This window comes from Lepus europaeus, chromosome 15 (genome assembly GCF_033115175.1).
Source record: "Lepus europaeus isolate LE1 chromosome 15, mLepTim1.pri, whole genome shotgun sequence".
NCBI lineage: Eukaryota > Metazoa > Chordata > Mammalia > Lagomorpha > Leporidae > Lepus > Lepus europaeus.
The window spans coordinates 28684362-28705341 of NC_084841.1; the positions used below are offsets into that span (position 1 = coordinate 28684362).

General features: G+C 43.0%; 1 protein-coding gene across 1 annotated transcript; it reads right to left on the reverse strand.

The window, feature by feature from the left end:
- Positions 1 to 1188: 1188 nt before the first annotated feature.
- UGT3A2 (UDP glycosyltransferase family 3 member A2) lies at positions 1189 to 20980 on the reverse strand. The gene is made up of 7 exons (XM_062211710.1): positions 20743 to 20980; positions 18406 to 18507; positions 13979 to 14093; positions 11002 to 11533; positions 7985 to 8216; positions 7180 to 7399; positions 1189 to 4510 (listed from the first exon to the last, which is right to left on the reverse strand). Exons 1-7 carry the CDS (start codon positions 20834 to 20836, stop codon positions 4234 to 4236), a joined length of 1572 nt encoding a protein of 523 aa, XP_062067694.1. The 5' UTR covers positions 20837 to 20980; the 3' UTR covers positions 1189 to 4233.

The following is a 20980-nucleotide window of genomic DNA, read 5'->3' on the forward strand; positions in this document are numbered from 1 at the left end:
AAGTTTTCTAAAAAAAAAAGAAAAGAAAAAGATTGGAGATACCTCAGAAATCTGAATATAGACCTACCACATGACTCAGTCATCCCACTCCTGGGAATTTACCCAAACCAAAAGAAATCAGCACATGAAAGTTATCTGTACCCCCATGTTCATTGCAGCACAATTCACAATAGCTAAGATATGTCCATCAATCATTGACTGGACAAAGAAATTATGATATATATACACTACAGAGTTATTTTCTGCTGTAAAAAAAATGAAATCCTGTCTTTTGCAACAAGATAGGCACAACTGGAAACCATTGTACTTAGTGAAATAAGCCAGTCCCAAAAAGACAGATATCACGTTTTCCCTGATCTGAGGTAACTAATTGAGCACCTAAAATGTAATGTATTGGGGTGAAATGGATGTTTTGAGATTTGATAATTATTTACACCTTATCTCTTCCATTAAGGAACAGTGTTTTTTTTCTTCATACTATTTGTTAAACTCTTTTAATTAGTGTAGGATTAACTATACAATCATTAAATAAGCTGAAAATAGACCTTTATAAAGATCTTTGTAAAAATTAAAAGTGGGAATGTGAGAGAGAGGAGGAAGGGTGGGAGTGTGGGTGGGACGGAGGGTGGCAGGGGGGAATATCATTACATTTCTAAATCTGTATATATGAAACTTGTATAACAAATAAAATTTTCAAAAATTAAAAAAGAATGGCAGAGTTACAGAGAGAGAAAGGGAGAGACAGAGAAAGAGAGGTCCTCCATCCAGTAGTTCGCTCCCCAAAAGGCTGCAATGACCAGGACCGGGCCATACAGAAGCCGGGAGACAGGAGCTTCCTCCAGGTCTCCCATGTGTGTGCAGGAGCCCAATTACTTGGACCGTCTTCCACTGCTTATTCCAGGCTATTAGCCTGGATCAGAAGTGAAGCAACTGGGACTTTTTTTTTATAAGGTATACAAATTTCATTTAGGAACCTAGTGATACTCCCCACCCTACACTCCTTCCCGCCGGCCCATGCTCCCACCCTTCCTCTTCCTTCCTCTCCTAATCTCCCTCTTAATTTTTATGATCAGCTACTTTCAGTTTACTTTATACTTATAAGATTAACCCTACACTAAAGAGTTCAATAAACAGAAGAAGAAGAAGAAGAAAATAAAAACACTGTTCAAGGCTGTAAACAATCATCAAAGCTCAAAATGTCAATTTTACTCCAATACATTACATTTTAGGTACTCTACTAGTTACCACAGATCAGCACTGCAGGTAGCAGCTTTACCCACTATGCCACAGAGCTGGCCCCCAGATGCCTCATCCTTGTGCTTCTAGAACTGTGAACTAAATAACCCTCTTAGCTTTACAAAGTTAGCTGGTCTTCGGTATTTCATTACAGCAAAGAAAAGCTAACTTGTAGGGACAGAAACCATTTCCATGTTCACAAAAGTGACTTTCCATTTTCATGTTCACAGTAGGAGGCATATGTCATTATGTTGTATTAGTGATCCTAACTTTGATCATTGATTAAGATGATATCCACTAGGGTTCTTGGATGTAAAGTTGCTGTTTTTCTATCTATAATTACTAAATAATTTCCATGCAAATATTTTGAATCTACCTTAAAATGTTCTGTATCAACTGGTTTTTTTTTAAAAGAAAGGATTTATTTATTTAGTTGAAAGTCAGAGTTACACAGAGAGAGGAAAGGCAGAAAGAAAGAGAGGGAGGGCTTCCATCCGCTGGTTCACTCTCCAGTTGGCCGCAACAGCTGGAGTTGTACCGATCCGAAGCCAGGATCCAGGAGCTTCCTCCAGGTCTACCACGCAGATGCAGGGGCCCAAGGACTTGGGCCATTTTCTACTATTTTCCCAGGCCATAGCAGAGAGCTGGATTGGAAGTAGAGCAGCTGGAACTCAAACCAGCACCCTTATGGGATGCCGACACTGCAGGCAACAGCTTTACCCACTCTGCCACAGCGCTGGCCTCCATCAACTGTTCTTTATGAAGCTTTCACACAATCATTTCATCATCTTTTGTGATTGATTGAATCAATTATAGTTTAGCTCCATTATTCATCCTACATTAATCATAAGGTATTTTGTTATTAAAAAAACTTTTCTTTCTGCTCATTTATCAATCTATGTTTCCTTTTTTTAAGGTTTATGTATTTATTTATTTATTTGAAAGGCAGAGTTACAGAGAGACAGAGGCAGAGAAAGAGAGAAGTCTTCCAGCTGCTGATTCACTCCCCAGATGGCTCCAATGGCTGGAATTGTGCCAATCCAAAGCCAGAAGCCAGGAGCTTCCTCTGGGTCTCCATGCGGGTGCAGGGGTCCAAGCACTTGAGCCATCCTCCACTGCCTTCCCGGGCCACAGCAGAGAACTGGATTGGAAGTGGAGCAGCCAGGACTCAAACCGGTGCCCATAAAGGATGCCAGCACTGCAGACGGTGGCTTTACCCACTATGCCACAGCACCAGACCCCAATCTGTGTTTCTTTATTATCAATTTTGAAGCATATATTCTTATTTTCAATGATATATTATTTATCATTATCATTATTTGCTGTGTTACTCCTGTGCATGCTCCATCTTTTTGGGACATTTTCTTTATTCCTAGTACAGGATGCTCATCTTGAGCATTCCTTGTCCTCGTCTTAAAATCATGCCTTTTCCAAGGCAGCTTGAATGGGGATTTAGAAACCAGGATATGGTGTGTCCATTGCTCATGAATCACCATTGTTTTTAATCCTTTCATTGAAAAGAGCTAGGAAATATAAAAATATACCTATGGATATAAAGATTTCATATCTATATCTCTAGCTCAAGTCATGCCTACATTATTATATAAGATTATGAATTAATACAACTGCACTAAAATCTACATGGGTTCTTCTAGTCTACACATTCTCACATTTCTAATTCCCCTTCTCAACACTAAGAAAATTGACTGTCAAAATTACTGATATATTTACTCACTTGTGCAAGACTAAGTAGATTCTAATACACCAGGTCACACAATTGAGAATTACAAATCTAAACTCTACATAACAAGCTTGTTTGAAGTTACATTTGTCTTTAAAGTGAGAATTCTGTGATCAAAGTACTTTTTTCAGCAGTTCATGTGTTAAAACTTTTTTTGTTTTGCCATAACAGCATGGTTGTGTTGTTCATCTGAAAATAGATAAAGTTCATTTATTTCTGTCTATATTTTTCAGTAAAGGTTTCACCTATGGTTGATTTAAATATATATTTATTATGTAAATATTAGCATTCATTAAAAATCCAAAGCTGCATAGAAAGATAAACTCAGAGATGTGCCATCCTCTTCCTACCTCCAGCTACTCTAGCAAATGCTTACACTCTATCACAGGATTCTCTGGTTTATTCTCTGGTGAAGAACAGGTGTATATTCCATGAAGAATAAATGCACATGTTTCAATTTCCTCTCAACTTTCTTTGTCTTGCAAAAAAAGGGCATGCTACACTTTCGCTTCGCTCCGTTTTTGTTGGCAATGTTAGAATTCACTCACTACAATTCATAGTGCTCTTGCTCCATCTAGCTTATGGTTCATTCCACTGACTATATCGATGTTCCATCATTTTGTCCCTATTTTAACTTGCTTAAATTTTCAGCAACTGTGTGTTTCATTTGTTATGCATAGTGAAATCTTTTTTCCCAGAATGTCTTTGCTTCTGATTTTACAATACAAAAATTGATTTGGCTTTCTTATATTTTGAAATCAGTTAACCTTTTTTTTCTTTGCTGAGAGGGTCTGTTCCTGCCTAAATGCAAGGGAGTAGACCAGGCTTCCTGAGCTTTGAAGACAGCTTACAGAAGATGCAAGAGCCTGGAATAAAAAGGAAGAATGTGCCAAATATCTTGTGTATTTTTTATGCAAAGTGATAGAAAGAAACATATGGGACAGAGAGTGAGAATTCATCATGGCAGGGAGGATGAAATTATCAGAGCACTGTTTCTTGGGAAAGGGAGTGAGGAGGGGGCAAAGCAGTTATGAAATTCGGTATCTGCCAGAAGTCTGGGTCATAAGGAACAAGTCAAGAAATCTGTGAGTGATACATAGGATTTCTAAACCAAGGTAGATAATAGGAAGGAGTCACTTGCAAGACCATCAGCAGGGGAGAGAAAACGGAGACCCACGCAGAGCTTGTCCAGGTCAGGGGAGACTCCAAAGAACCAGGGACTCCCAGATACCTCCACTCCAGTGCCACACTTGGCATCACATCTCTTTCAGCTTCTTGGCCCCACACAGCCACCTGACCACTATGCCCAGCAGCTTCCCACCAAGCCATACAGAGCCCAGAGTGAGCCCCAGCAGGAACAAGAAGACATCAAGTAGGTACTGCTCATGCCACGACTGCTGGAAGGCATAGGGCTTGAGGTGCGCTGCCCCTCTGCTCTGAAGGATGTGGTTGACCCAGCCCACCAGCCTCTGGGATGGGGTCAGGGGGTGGGAGCACCTGACGACACTGGCAGACATGGCTGCAGCCTTGTACCTGTTGGCAGAAATAGAGACAGGTTGTTTCTGATGTGGCCTCACAAGACCTAGGATGTGTTCTCCTTTTCTATCTTATGCAACAATAACTGAGTTTTAAGGAAACTTTGGCTTTACAATAGTTTACTAGGGCCACCTCCAAACATCAATAATGATGCCTACACACAAACATCCATGCTTAATGCTACAAACGCTAAACTACATGTTTAATCTACAAGATCCAGCTTGTGAGGACTAGTCTCTATGCCAAGGAAGCTCATGATATACTATAAGAAGAGTATGCATGGTGCAGCTATACATATACACAGAGCACAAGCTTTGTGCCAGCCTCCAGACTAAGTGACAAATCTCAATGAGGACTCCCAGGCACAGGATGAGGTCTGTGCTTTCTTTAGTCATCTGTGTATCCTGTCGACCAGAGCTGGCTTCCTGAGCTACAACCTGCATATTTACACAACACACTTGATAGCATCTTCATAGCATCTTCTGCTTTCCTTAAGTCTCTGCTGTCATTGTCTTGACATTTTTATATTTATGACAATAGACTATGCAATTTCAGTTCACACTGAACTATGTGGCTGGTTCTGGTGCTGCACAGTGACTGGGGATCATCCCATCCCAGAATGACTCCATCAAAGGGGCCAGTGGATCATGGCCATTTGGGGTCTAGGCCTTTGAAAAATCTAGTGAAAACTATAAACTCACTTGCTTACTTGCAGTTTGAGTGGCCCCCAAGAGTTCATGTGTTGGGATCTTGGTCCAAAGTGTAGTGATATGAACAGGTGGTGAAACCGTGAAGACCCATCCCCGGTCTCTATCTTCCTGTCCCTCCATGCGATCTCTTCCTCTCACATGTGTGCCCTTCATGATGCCATTCACTGTGATGTGACCCAGCCACGGGGCCCTCACCAAAGGCTGAATCAGTGAGGCCTCCTGATCTTAGATTTTCAGTCTCCAAAACTGTGAGCTAAAGAAACCTCCTTTGGGGCCGGAGCCACAGCTCACTTGGTTAATCCTCCTGTGGCGCCGCCATCCCATATGGGCGCTGGTTCTAGTCCCAGCTGCTCCACTTCCAATCCAGCTCTCTGCTATGGCCTGGGAAGACAGTGTAGGATGGCCCCAGTGCTTGGGCCCCAGCACCCACGTGGGAGACCAGGAGGAAGCACCTGGCTCCTGGCTTCGGATGGATGCAGCATAGGCCGTAGCAGCCATTTGAGGAGTGAACCAACAGAAGGAAGACCTTTCTCTCTGTCTCTCCCTCTCACTGTCTATAACTCTACCTGTCAAATAAAATCTTTAAAAAGAAAGAAAGAAAGAAACCTCTTTTATTTATAAAGTACCCAGTCCCAGGTGACTTTATTTTAATATACCAGCAGAAAATGAACTACTTCAGAAAAATAAACATCCACCACAATGAAGTTGCAAATACATACAATTGTTCTGGAATGATCTGGCCGCTGGGTTTGACAACTTTTCTGGGGCTAAAAATCACAGCAGTGTGTTTGTTTTTCAGTCATCTAACAAGAATTGCCAGAATGTCTTCTATATACAAGGTAATATGTAAGCCCTCAGAATTGATTCAGATTGGTATCCTTGAAGCTCTAATAACCTATTTAGTACTTCCTTCTTTTTTTTTTTACAGAGTTAGACAGTAAGAGAGAGAGAAACAGAAAGGTCTTCCTTTTGTTGGTTCACCCCATAAATGGCCACTACAGCCAGAGCTATGCTGATCCAAAGCCAAGAGCCAGGTGCTTCCTCCTGGTCTCCCACGCGGGTGCAGGGCCCAAGCACTTGGGCCATCCTCCACTGCCTTCCCAGGCCACAGCAGAGAGCTGGACTGGAAGAAGAGCAACCAGGACTAGAACCCAGCGCCCATATGGGATGCCAGCACCACAGGAGGAGGATTAACCAAGTGAGCCACAACACTGGTCCCTGTTTAGTACTTCTTAAGCACAGGAAAGAGGATTTTTTTTTTCTTCACATGAGGTCACTCTGCTAAATGAGTAGTTAATGATCTTGGATGTCACCAGAACCCTTTTATTTCCTCATTTAACCAAAATTGATTAACCAACTCAGTTTTGTGACAGGTACATGTTAGACACTGATAACACATTGGAAAATATCAGGCACAAGTTGCTATCCTCACTAGTGAGGGGAGACAGGTAATAAATGAAAGCATTAAAAGTGGTGTAATCCCAGATGGTAAGTATTGTGACCCAGCAAACAATATAATTGGGTGGGCAGGAGAGGAGATGAGACCTGACTGTCTTGAAAGACTCATCCCACGAAAGGAAGGGAAGGAGTGTTGGGGCAGTCGCATGGACAAAAGGCCAAGGATGGACCAGTGTGGTGTATTTGGAGAACAGAAAGGAAAGCTCCTGCCTCAGTGGGAATCTACTCTAAGAACCCTGAACACCAGAGCTCTCATGGAGACTCTGTAGGTAGTTGGGGTTCCTCAAAACCCATAACATAGACAATAATTCTCAGCATCTCACCAAATTGCTCTAGTCTTACTCCAGGAGGGCACAAGTCAGCTGTTAGCATTGCTGGCTTGACAAATATTCCATGCCTTGACAAATTCACTTTTTATTGGAAAAGAGTCCCGCACAGTGCCTGCGTGTTAAGGTCTTTGTTCAGTCTACATGACCACCACTCAAGAAAGGTGCATACCTCTTGTCTTCAATGACTTTCTTCATTGTAAGTGCCAGTGTCTCTGCTTTGAGGTTATGCAATTGAATAGAGACACCAAGTTTCTTGGCTTCTACTCTGACAATGTTTTCAGGCTGGTCTCCAAAAAGAGGAATCCCCACCATGGGCACACCATGCTGGATGGCTTCCATTATGCTGTTCTGCCCTCCATGACTGACAAACAGACGAATGTTAGGGTGAGCTGTTGAAAATAAGGGAAAAAATGGAACATATCAGGATGGAATGTTTCAGAACACAAGGCATAGCAGGAAGAGCATAAGAAAATACCAAAGAGAACTAGAAGTGTGTTAAAACCATTGCAAATAATACTGTGCTTATCTCTCCCTCTCTCTGACTATAACTCTACTTCTCAAATAAATAAATGAAATCTTTAAACATAAAAAAAGAATGGGACCAATCTCCTGTTGGTAAGTGCTCTCAGAGTTCATAGGTTGCCATGGATGTTTGTTTTGGTTACCTTGTTCAGGACCAGTTGCAAAAGTATACAGAGGATGTTATAAGAATACCACCTCTGGCTCCAGGCTATAGGCCTAGAGTAATAAAGAATGAGGACACAATGGCTGTTTTGGCATCTGACCTCATTGGAGGTATAGCCTGGTTCTCCAAGAATTCCAGCTGGCTGATCCTTTCTTATCCTGTAGAGTCTTGTGTTTATCTACCAAGAGTTCTTTCTAAGCTGGTACAAATGCTAGCAAGGTGTCAAAACACTGAAGACACCCAAAGATAGATAAATGAAGATAGAGGAGCAGATCTGGGCAACACTTACCTAGGAGGTCATTCTGAGGAAGCCAGTCCATAATTTTCACATTTTCAGCCAACTTGACACCTTTGGTCCAATGAGAATGCTTACACTTCCATATTACCCCTTGTGAGAGCTGGGCAAAGGCACTGTTCATCTCCTGGAGGACTTCCCAGGTCTGGTAGGTGCTCACCATGGAACCAAGGGCCACAAGGACAAAACCAGAGTCCCCATACTTAGCAATGAAGTTCTCTAAGTCCTAGAGAGAGACAACAAAGGAAAGGGGGTAACAGGTTGTAATGAAAGCTGAGGTGGAATTGAAAGGCAAGTCAGACTATGTTAAAAATACACCTTTTCATCTGTGCCTTGCGCTCACTATCCTGAAGCTATTATAACCCCTGGTACAGGCCTGCGTTGTGGCTCACTTGGCTAATCCTCCGCCTGCGGCGCTGGCACCCCGGGTTCTAGTCCTGGTTGGGGTGCCAGTTCTGTCCCAGTTGCTCCTCTTCCAGTCCAGCTCTCTGCTGTGGCCCAGGAAGGCAGTGGAGGATGGCCCAAGTGCTTGGGACCCTGAACCGTGTGGGAGCCTTGGAAGAAGCTCCTGACTCCTGGCTTCGGATCGGCATAGCACCAGCCATTGAGGCCATTTGGGGAGTGAACCAATGGAAGGAAGACCTTTCTCTCTCTCTCTCTCTCTGTCTATAACTCTCTCTCTCTCTGTGTCTCTCTCTCGCTCTCTCACTGTCTAACCCTGCCTGACAAAAAATTAAAAAATTAAATTAAATTAAAAAATAACCCCTGGTACAGCTCAGTGTCCTGTGCATTGTGTTCATGTCCATTGTGATGGGGAGAACTTCTTTCTTCTTTGAAACCTTGGCCCCACTCTCAGGCCATCTCTGCCCTCCAGGAGTCAAGGTCAGCTGGCAGTTTTCCAAGGGCAGTGCAGAGGTGGCAGTATCTGAAAGACTACCAGTGGGAAATCAAGGTCCAGCAGTGAGTGGGACTTCTAGAAGCTGGAATGGAGAAGCTGGGAAAACACCTGGGCAGTAAAAAGAAATGGAGGCAGCATAGGTTGAAGCTCCTTGCTGCCTACACACAATGCACCATTCAGCGTGTGTGTCTACAGTATTCCATAATATTCTCAGCCACTGATCTCTATTTATTTATTTATTTATTTACAGATAGAGTTATAGACAGTGAGAGAAAGAGACAGAGAGAAAGGTCTTCCTTCTGTTGGTTCACCCCCAAATGGCCGCTACAGCCAGTGCTGTGCCAATCCGAAGCCAGGAGCCAGGTGCTTCTTCCTAGTCTCCCCATGCGGGTGCAGGGGACCAAGCACTTGGGCCATCCTCCACTGCCTTCCCGGGCCACAGCAGAGAGCTGGCCTGGAAGAGGAGTAACCAGGACTAGAACCCAGTGCCCATACGGGATGCCAGCACCACAGGGGGAGGATTAACCAAGTGAGCCACGGCGCTGGCCCCAGTCTCTGATCTCCGTACTTCATCCCTACCTCAGTGATTCACTCACATAGCTCTAAATTATACCCTCGTGGGAGGATTTTTGTTAATTCACATTGTCCATTCCCAGGGGCAGACCCTGGACACTGCTTTCTTCAAGTCCTCCAGGCAGTTCTTTTTAAGGAGGTTTCTGATATAATATCTTCATATTCACATTAATACAGCGCTGTCAATTTTTGCTTCTCAATATTTCTTCGCTTTTTAGTAAACCTGCCCCCAGCTTCTCGAACCTTACCCTATTAGGGTGCTTTGCCCTATGGGATTCCCTCCAGAATATCATTGTGTAATATAGCATCCCAAAGGGCCACTTTAACATAGCCTGTCAACTTTTCTTAATTATAAAAGTGAAATAAGATCATTAATGTATAAAAATTGGAAAATGCACTGAGGAAAAGGCTTTTTGAGAACAGCATCTGTTATCTCTTAGCCAGCACACCCTTACTCATATTATTACCCTCCTAACAATCCCACATCTGTCCCAGGGGCAAGGCCTGACACTTTCCTGTCAGGTAAGGCCTCTCATAATCCCACCTGGCTTTATCTGTGCAACTGAATCTTCCACTGCTCTGGTTCACATGTTACCAGGGAACCAATCTCATGGCCATCTCACTTCCACCTCCGCTGGAGCCCAGCTCTCCCTGCCTGAGAGGCCTTTCCTCCCAGGCCCATTCCCTAACATTCCAACCACCAACACAAAGTCCTTCTCACCAAGGATCATTCCCCAATTCCTCCTGCTCGCTCAATGCAAGGTGAGGGGAAGGAAAGCAGACACTGTGGTGCAGGAAAGACCCAGAACAAACCCTGGCTGACCCTGACTCAGAGTTGAACTAAACTGAGAAAGCCATCTGCTTCATCGGAGCTTCTGTCTTCTGTTCATGAAAATGATCGTGCCTCCCTACAGTAAGCAACATATTACACATGATAATTTGCATATAACAGCAACCCAGTGTTGATATGCAATGGGCAGCCAACTAATCTAACTAGCTCTTCTCCCTGTTGAAAACTTTCATGACAGTGATTCTGAGGCCAGGCTGTGCATTCAAATCACCTGGGCCCTGTTCATAGCTGATATTAGATGCAGCCCACCCTGAGCAATTCAAATTAGAAGGTCCAGATAGAACTAGGTGTCAAGGGTCCATAGGTAGGAGACACTGGAGACAATATGTGCAGTCCTTGCTGTCAGACCCTGGTAGTGTTCTCTGGTTCACTGGGAATAATTCATTTCCTTAACAATGATTGCACATTATGAGCACTTGTTACATAACTTTCATACACATGGTCACATAAAATGCAAATGAAAACATCAACCTTAGTAAAAAGAGTTTATCCCACTGAGGCCAGGACTGGAGGAAGGTGAGAGGAGGCCAAGGCGTACTGGAAGTGAGAAGTTCTTCAGAAAGCATGGCCCAGGTACCTCCCTTACCTAACCCTACTTCATTCTCAGGATCCCTCTGGCCAGTGACAGCCACCAACGATGCACTGGCAACCTCTATATAAAGCTCAAATGGAAGGCAATATTTTACTTACTTGTGGTACTGGCTTAATAGTTTTGACCATTAATCCTCCAATATAAACAGTGTTGGGATTCAGGGGCCGAGCAAATTCAAAGGCAAAGTCAGAGTTAACAAACCAGAGCTCGGCTTTCTGTAGAAGGTGAGACAGAACTGGCCTAGAGCCCTCCTGGAAATGCTCCTTGATGCTGTTGTCAAACTTGGACTGTATTTGCCATTGCTTCATGGAGAAACCAAAGAACACTAGGAAATTCTTCATCCGGCCCCAGAAGCTCATGTGGTCAGTCAGCAAAGAACTGAATACCGGAACGTAAGACAGGGGACTAGGGAGCCCAAAGTCCAAAGTGCCAAATGAGGAGGAAAGAAGAGACACAAACGGCTTCCCGAGCTTCTCAGCAATCAGGAGAGGACAGTAGTCAAAAATTTCAATTATCACCAGGTCGAAGTTCTCACTCTTTAGGGACTCCACAATATCCCTTCTCCTCAGCAAGTGACTGCACTGAAACCCCAGCTGTTCCATTAATTTTAAGAAGTTTTCAAAACTTCCTCTGTAAGAGAGAAAATAAGTGGTAGTCATGGCAGGTGGTAAATTTATAATGCCTAAAAGTATCTTGAGATAAAGAGAAAATATCCCAGGTAAACAAGAGGACATCTAGCAACAGCCCACAGATACAATCATTTTCCCACACATAACCTCTACGATGGTCAGCCTCGTTTAGTTATTCCTGCTCCCTAGAGCGCTTTCCTCTCCCCTCCCCTTTCTTCTTCTGATCCAAATCCCACCCAGCATCAGTGTCAGCTCAAGGTCCTGCTGCTCTGGAAGCTGTCAATCATTGTGGCAGAACTCAGAGTTCTATGTCTACTTAATAAATTTGGAAATTCTCTATTTACCTCTCATTTACACATTGATTGTATGGTTAGTGATTTTCTTGTTTTCTGTAGAAGAAACTTGATGACAGAGTCCATCAATATATGATATAGGTTATTTTCCTTAGTCATTGTGTGTTTGCATATGAAAGATTGCCTTGCTCAAGAAACTCTTTGATCATACTCAAACACAAAACATGAATTAAAAATAGGAATTATGGGGCCAGCATTATGGCCCAGTGAGCTAAGCCCACCTATGATGCCAGCATCCCATATCAAAGCACCAGTTGGAGACCCAGCTGCTCTGCTTCTGATCCAGCTCCCTGCCTGCAACCACATGAGAGACCCAGACTGATTTCCAGACTCCTGGGTTGGGCCCAACCCAGCCCTGGCTACTGCAGGCATTTTGGGAGTGAATTAGTAGATGGAAGATCTCTCTCAATCTGTTTCTCTGTCTCCTTCTCTCTGTGTCTCTGCCTTTCAAATAAAAATGAAAATAATTTTTTAAAAAATTAGAAGACAACTCTCTCCTTTGTTCCTTGCAGCACATTGTCCCTATCATTCTGTACTGCTGGCTGCCTTTCCCTGTTGACAAACTGCTGCCAAAAATATAGCCTGCCTTTTGTGATAAATTCTTCTCCAGTGAATTTTTGCTGACAGTTAAGCAAGGGAGTGGGGGAAGCAAAGCTAATTCTGAAACACATTTTTAGCCTTTCTGTTACAATGCAGGCTGGGATATTCAGACAAAACGATACCAAATCTTTACAACAAGATTTAGCCTATGCATCTGTTCCGGGAGGTTTCTTGAAATACTTTTCCATCACTGCCTGCATTCAATGTCCTGCTGCACAACATGTGGGGGAAGTAGATGAGGACACCCAGCCACAGGTGATAGGCACAAGGCTCTAGACCCTAGAGCATGCTGGCTACAGGAGGAACTGGGGTGCCAATACCTTGGCACACTTGTAACCTGAACACCAGCGCACACTGCCCTCCTGTCAGAGAAGATACACAGCCTAGACCTCTGCTTGGTCTTGAGAATCAGCTTCAAGTCATTCAATGGAAGTGACTGACTGAAATCATCCTTTGCTGTGCATCTTTAAAGATTTCATATAAGTAAAGGAACAGTTACCAACTCTTTTTAGATAACTTCATTAATGTAGTAAAAACACAGTTCATTAACATATTTAAAACAAGTTAATGAATGAAAAAAATTCAAAAATTTACCATTGGCTATTCCTATCTTTGAAAATATATTAAGCTAGGGAGAAGAGACAAGGCAAAATTCAAATTCAGTGCCAAGTGTGTGGGTTAGAACAGACCTACAGGGGAGGGAATGTGGTCTTCCAGCTTGGTTGGGGAAGAAGACTTAATGGAAGAAGACTTGACCACACCTTGACAACTGAGTAGAATTTTCAGGAAAGAAAAGGGAGTGGAAGTGAGCCATGACAGTTAACCAAGTCAGGCAATGCTAGCATTAAGGAGTTCTGTGCTCCTTTCCATTCCAGATAAAGCAAAAGGAGTCCACTTCATGTCTCATTTTGTACTTGGTTGATTGCTTAAAAAAAAAAAAAAACTTTTCATGACCATTCAACTTATACAAAATCAAGGTTTATATGTCTCCTCTCCATTTACAAATCAAGAATATTTAAATGCATTCATGTAAAAACGGAATTTAGAGTTATGGTTATTTTGGTATGAAAAAAAAATGAACATCCATGCTTAGTTTTTGTATCACATGCAGTTTTCATGAAGGGAGGAAAAAGAAGTAGGAAAAGGTGGCTGACATTTCCCCATCAATAATGAAAAGTTGAGGGATCTATCCCTGTTTCTCTGTTGGGAAATTAAAGGCAAAGTGTTGCAGGGAAGCCCCTGAAGGAACAACGCTTCCTGATCTCCACAGAACCGTGTGCAGGCTTGCAATGTGAGGACAACAAGAGAAAGGAAGGGTTCCCAGGGACTGTGCTGGATGATTGTGTGTGGTACTCATTTATTCACGCATCGCCTGTCTCCATCCATCCATCCAGGTCTTGCTCTTATCCTGCTTCAGTTGTCCATGTAGCCATCCATCCATTAGCACTGAGCAAAATAGTGACTTTTTGGCTCAAAGAGTAAAGACAAATTACCTGCCATGCAGGGCTTCTTCCATAAAGAAATCAAAGCACTTCTTAAATTCTTTTCGATGATCTTGGGGTGGAAGCCAAGTAATAACTTGGTATGATTTTGGCTCCTCTTTAAAATCTAAAAATGTACCAATAGACTAAAAAAGTTAATTACACCATACAACATGGTAACATTGTCATAATCATAACAAATTTTTTATTCTAATTATTTTATAACTATGTAAATATGTGCCTTTTGAAGCATTTTTACCTTTTTGTTGCTTCTTCATTCACTCTGGCTTATAAACTGACAACATTTACTGAAAACCTTACAATGATTCAGGATTTTTTCTCATTTTAAAGTTGTGGAAGTTTTAAATGAAAACATTTAAAGGTATAGCTATTCTATGTCTCATTTTACAGGTAATACAACAAAGGCTAGCCTAGTTACAACAATCTGCCAAGGTTCTACACACAAGTGGTAAGGTTAGTACTTAAATACAGGTCTGTTTGATTACAGAAGCTCTGAGCACTTCACTGATTGTAGGGGGGGGGGATTTTTTTTCATTGTTAAAAGTGACATGCAAAAATAAATTTTTGCTCAGTCAAAAAGTACTAAAATGCCTCATTAAAATAGAACTTCCATGCATCCTTATTTATTAACTTGGCCCTTTTTCCATTACCCAGTAGAAAACCCAACTCCATTCTTGATGCCTGACTATTGATGGGTTTCAAGCCTATCTCCCCTTCCTTTCCCGCCTCATCTGGGGTAACTGGTAAGAAAACCCACATGCTCCCTCCTTTGGTCCTGGCAGGAGTTTCAAACCATGCAAGTCAGGCCAATGGGGAATATTTAAACCACTGCTGCTCACATAAAATCTCAAGCCAGTTCATCCATCTTTGATCTCAAAGTCATTTTTCAGATTTTCTTTGGAGCCTGCCTTGATCTTCTAAAAGAACCCTATTATAAGAGTTATGAATTGTTCATGCACTCTTAATGTATGTGAGCCTTCATCAGTCATGACAACCAAATCAAATGTTGTATAGAGATTAAAGGTAGATTAATGCATGATCCCACACATTAAGGCCTCATGATGCATTATTCCATGCTTTAAGGCCCCATAACCAATCTGACTGAAATTACAGACTCTATCCAAGGATCCATAGGAAAATACTTTGCAGACAGATTTGGTTATATGTTATTTTCAGAGCCTATTTTAACAGGCCCTCATCCAGAGTTTACCCACGATGTGGAAGGGATGTAATATACTTTTAAATATCTACCCATGGGGTATATTATCCAGAATCTTGCCAGAAAGACCTTGACTGCTTCCAGCTTTGTCCAGGGGTCCAAATATAGCATTGCCTTAAGGACCTCCTCCTCTGAGAATATTCATTTGACATACTTATTCAAGACAGACATTCACAAAGGAGTTCACAAAATGGATGAACCATCGCCCCATGCAAAGCACAAGGTCTGGTACCCCAGCGAAATTCCTAGTAGTCACTTGCTCAGCTGAAGGCCTCTCCATTTCTGATTCTACCACGAAACAACTATTGACCCTCCCTGCACCTGCAACATTACAAGTCCAGCATCTTGTAGGCCATTTTGCACTCTAGAGACAACACATTTCATATATATATATATATATATATATATTCTAAATATATATATGTATTCTAAATATATACTAAATATATATTTATTAAATAAATATATATACTAAATATATATTCATATATAAATGTATATATAAGTATATATATACTAAATATATATATTTAGTAGAGCCCATTCATGCTTATAACTTAGAAATCAGTCCACTTTTAATAAAGCCTCTTATTTTAAAAATGCTCTGGAATATGTCTGCTTTGCAATACAACAGGTACTACCAGAAGTGCTCCCCAGGGGCTCTTCCACTATGGAGGCTTTAGCAATTTCCCAGTTGCTCTCTAACCACCTATCATGTGTATAATTCCCTATTTCTGCTGTGACAAACTACTATAAACCCAGTGAATTCACACAACACATGTCTGTTATCTTACAGTACTGGGTGTCAGAAGTACAAAATGCATCTCAAAGTTAGCATGGCTGCATTCCTGCCAAACACTATAGGGAGCGAACCATTATTTTCTTTCTTCTCTCTCTCTCTCTCTCTCTCTCTCCCTCTTTCTATAACTCTTTCAAATAAATTTTAAAAATAAAAAAGTTAAAGTAATATACTAGTTATTTAATCATACCTCCATTCAAGGTAGGTTCAAAAGAATTTAAATTATGTTCAGTGAAGTATATGGAATCTAATAAAAAAAGGTGATTAAAATGGTTTCAAGTTGGGACTCACAAAGACATTTATACACCAGTGTTCACAGCAACAATATTTACAACAATCAAAAGATGTAAATAGCCCAAATGTCCATCAACAGATGAACGAGTGCAGAGAATGTTATACATTCTTGGAAGGGAATATTATTCAGTCCAGAAAAGGAAAGAACGTCTGACACCTGCTACACCATGGATGAACCTTGAAGACATTACAGTAATTGAAATAAGCCACACACAAAAAGAAAAATGTAGTATCCTTTTAATTATATGAGCTATCAAATGTTGTAAAATTAATAGAGTCACAGTGAGACAGTGGTTACCAGAGGCTATAGATAGAGCTAACAGGCAGTTATTAATTAATGGTAGATTTCTGGATGATGGATGATGGTGATGATTGTGTAGCAACATAAATGTCATTAAAGTCACTAAACTATACACTTAAAATGGTTTAGAATGGGCATATTACATGTTATGAATATTTTACCATATTAGAAAAAATTCGTTTTAGAATTAAGTAAAAATTTTCTACAGAAAAATATTGTTTTAATACATTTTGAATGATATTTTACAAACCTGCAGTCACCTTCACAATTTTATAATATCTCTCAGAATCTTGTTCCTCAGAGAGTATTGATTTTTTTAAAAATTTTTATTCATTTATCTATTTTTATGTATTTGAAAGGCAGAGAAACAGAGATAGAGAGAGACAAGCAGATGGACAAACAGAAATCTTCCATCCACTGATTGACTCCTCAAATGCCCACAACAGCCAGGGCTAAGCCAGGTGGAAGCCAAGAGCCCAGAACTCAATGAGCTTTCCCATGTGGACGGCAGGGACCCAATCACGTGAGCTCTCACCTGCTGCTTTCCCGGATGTGCATTAGCAGGAAGCTGGACTTGGAAGCTGAGTCGGGACTCAAACTCAAATGCTCCAGTGTGGGATGTGGGAGCCCCAAACCCCATTTTAACCACTGCACCTAGTATCTGCCCCATTCTTGATTGGAAATTAAAAAAAAAAAAAATCCAATCCTGCACAACACTTCATACTGAACAATCCAGAACTTGCAGTTCTAAATTCACCCAATTCTGTTACTAATGCGTCATTTCACCCAAGCAAACCTTTTAGATTTTCTTGACTGAAGTTGTTTCCTTATCTGTCAGCAGGGAAGAGTTGATATGATTTAGAAGCTTTGTTTTGCTAAAATTCTCTGGATCCAATGACTCGGTTAAGAACTTTTGACATCATTATACATAAACTCATTGGTGGCCACCAATTTTTCCAAAATAGGAAATTACCTCAGTGGTAGATTCTTTTTTTTTTTTTTTTTTTTTTTTATTTTTTATTTTTGACAGGCAGAGTGGACAGTGAGAGAGAGACAGAGAGAAAGGTCTTCCTTTTGCCGTTGGTTCACCCTCCAATGGCCGCCGCGGTAGCGCGCTGCGGCCGGCGCACCGCGCTGTTCCGATGGCAGGAGCCAGGTGCTTCTCCTGGTCTCCCATGGGGTGCAGGGCCCAAGCACTTGGGTCATCCTCCACTGCACTCCCTGGCCACAGCAGAGAGCTGGCCTGGAAGAGGGGCAACCGGGACAGGGTCGGTGCCCCGACCGGGACTAGAACCCGGTGTGCCGGCGCCGCAAGGCGGAGGATTAGCCTGTTGAGCCACGGCGCCGGCCTCAGTGGTAGATTCTTAACTTAGCTGCACAAAAAGGGGGCTCCCTGAGCTCCCTTTCAAATATCATAAAAGGAAAAAGTAGCCTGCGACTAATAGAAAGAAAAGTGATTTTCACAGATTAAAATTGTTCAATATGGCTGAATACTTCTGCCCATACTTTCAAGCCATATTATAAAGTGGCACTTATCAAAATAATCTGTAATAATGCATAGAGGGTTGCTTCAAATAGTGTAGAATCCAGATAAGGGAGAAAAATATGGGAATATGGAGTACAGAGTCTTGGTTGAAAGCATCTAAAAAATTTTGCAATCCTGTACACACACAGATTGTACACACATCTTTTGCTTCTCTTCAGTCCGACTAGATATTTTGAAAACATTTTACTAAGTTTTTCCATGCAAAATGCATTTTACTCTTTGCCTAGAGTAAAAACAAATCAAGAATTAGAAATGATACCTGACATCAAAGAATTTCCTCGCTGCTGAAGCATGGTGACATTATGACCATGATCTTGAAGAATCTGGGACACCCGGTCCACCAGCAGGTAATGGCTTCCACCTAGGAGTAATGTACAATGTCAGCTTCTTAAAGATGAGAACAGAGGGTCTGAGGCTCACAGGGTGAGAAGTTCAGGAGAGGAGGGGTGGAGGAGCAGAAAATTGGAGTTGAGATTAAGGAAAGGAAGATGAGCTTTGCCTGTCCTTCCATCTCCCTCTGGGTAATCCCCACATACCAGAGCCCGGGTGTCCAAACCCTTGACCTATGGCAGACCTTCATCAAAGAGTTCCTCTTGTGGCTCCTGGTCTCCATGTCAGTGACATGAGTTTCTCTGTGCTTAGATCTGAGGAGTTTCTGATTCTCAGGTACGTGCTCTATTTTCTCCAGGGCCTTACAGAAACAACCGTGTCCTAAAGAAATAACTACACAGTGGAAAGTTAGGCACAGAGTTGGTCATGTGTTTTTGAAGGATTCCTAACAACCAATCAATCAAAGCCATTTCTGAACTCTTCCTCTTTGGAAATTAATGCTACTGTAGGAGACAGAGATATAGAAGCTAAAAGTGAATCCAAGAAACAGCTCTTGGAGCAAAAGATGTGGATCTACCACTTACAGCCCAAATCCTTGAGGTTCAAAAGTATTTGGCAAGAAGTTTAGCCTGAGAGTTACTCATCTTAGGATTATGACATTCAGGACAACTGTTGGGTCCCAGCTGCAGCAGAGACTAAGAAATCATTGATCCTAGCACAGCCCTGAGATACTAAGGAGAGGGAAGCCTGATACTCAGGGGAGGTGTAAGTGCCACAACCTCAATATTTGCTCTTACACCATGTCCCAACACGGAGAGCCTCTGCTTGAACCCAAGGGACTCAGCAACAGAGAAAGTAATGGAGAAGTGAATGGCAAAGCCAAGTATTTGAGGATATGGTTGAGAGGGTTGTGGAGCTAGAGAAGCAATGCATGGCCCTGGAAATGATTCAGTATTTTTACACCCAGACTTGCATAGTTTGAAGTAACAGGAGGTATTTAAGTGCAAATCCTTTACATGCTTACTCATGTTAGAACTTGGTACTATGGAGATGCCACAAATGCAGCCATTCACCACGGGTCTGGGTGAGTCAGGTGCATTCTGGGGCAGAATTCCAGAACCTCAGAAACCACACCAGCTCTCTCTTGGAGTGTGAGGAAAAGGATCAGTGTATTTTCTACAAGGATGGACACTCTTTACTTCATTGCTACTCATATTGAGGCAGAAAAACATACATATAGGTTTCAGGGGGAATTGCAGAGTTTCTTAAGCTGTGATTTAAAAAAAAAAAAAACTATATCCTCACTGTAAGGGACTTAAGAGAGGAAGGTGTGGAGAGGGCAGTCCTGGGGTTAGAAACCACGAGTGAATTCTCCGTGCTCCTGAAAAACAAGTTGCACCCCCTCGACCCTGAGGTTTCCTCTCTGAAAATTCCAGATTAGGGCTGACCTAGCTGATCTAGGGTTCCTTCCGGCTCCAAGAGGATCTAAACGTGATCTAACACAGCCCACGACGAGTTGAACGGAGTCAATGGCAAGGACGACCGAGGGCGACCTCTATCCTGTCATATTTCCCTCTTTCATTTCCTATCCACTTTGGGGCAAAAGTAAAGAAGATAGCACCGAAGCCACCAGACGCAGAATTCACGGTCCCACGCGATTCTGAAAAACTTCCAGTAGCACAGGTCAAAGGAAGGAAGCTGACCTGGGTCTGCTGCACGTCAGCTCCGACCGGTTCTCAGGGTTTGCTCGGGATGGAGCCAGGCTCCCGTCACAGCCACCCTGCTCCTCCCTGGCTCTGGATCTCCATCGGGAAATCTGCGCTCCAGCCCTCGGGAGCACTTCGTCGCGGCCTCCAGGACTCGGAAAACTCTCGCCACGCTTTCTACCCGAGGCTACTGCGCGTCTCTCTCTCCCTGAAGCTTCAGGTGAGCCTGGCTGAGTCCTGCCGCGCCCTCGGGGAAAGGTACCCAGCCTCTGGCTCACTCGGGGATGCCCTTCTCACTCGGGGAGCGCGTCCCGAGCAGGGAGAGAGGGCACAGGAAAGCTCTGTTTGCTCCAAAACTAGCTTCTCCACGTCAGCGGGAGGGGTCCCTGCCTGTCCCCCAGCGGGGCCAGCTCCTCCATCTCCAGCCCGGACACTGGGCCAGCTCCTGCATCTCCAGCCCCGCACCAGCCCAGCGTGAAAGCCACATGGATGACCCCCGCTGATGCCCCGGGAGCGCGCGAACCCCGGAGCCGCCTCGGGTTTCTCCAGCGCTCACTCACCCAGTGTTGACACAGTTAGGATTTTGGCGGTCTCTGAGAGCAGGGTCCCGGAGAGAAGGAAGCCCCCTAGAAGCAGTGCCCGCTGCCCAGCCATGTTCACTCCCGCGGAAGTCACGGAGCCGAGCCCCTGAGATGCGCGCCCTGAGCCCTGCGGAGGGACTTGTGTCCCTCGGCGCCAAAGGCACTGGACGTGGACCTGGGAAGAGGTAAGAGAGGAGCAGGATCCAGCTGGCTTTGC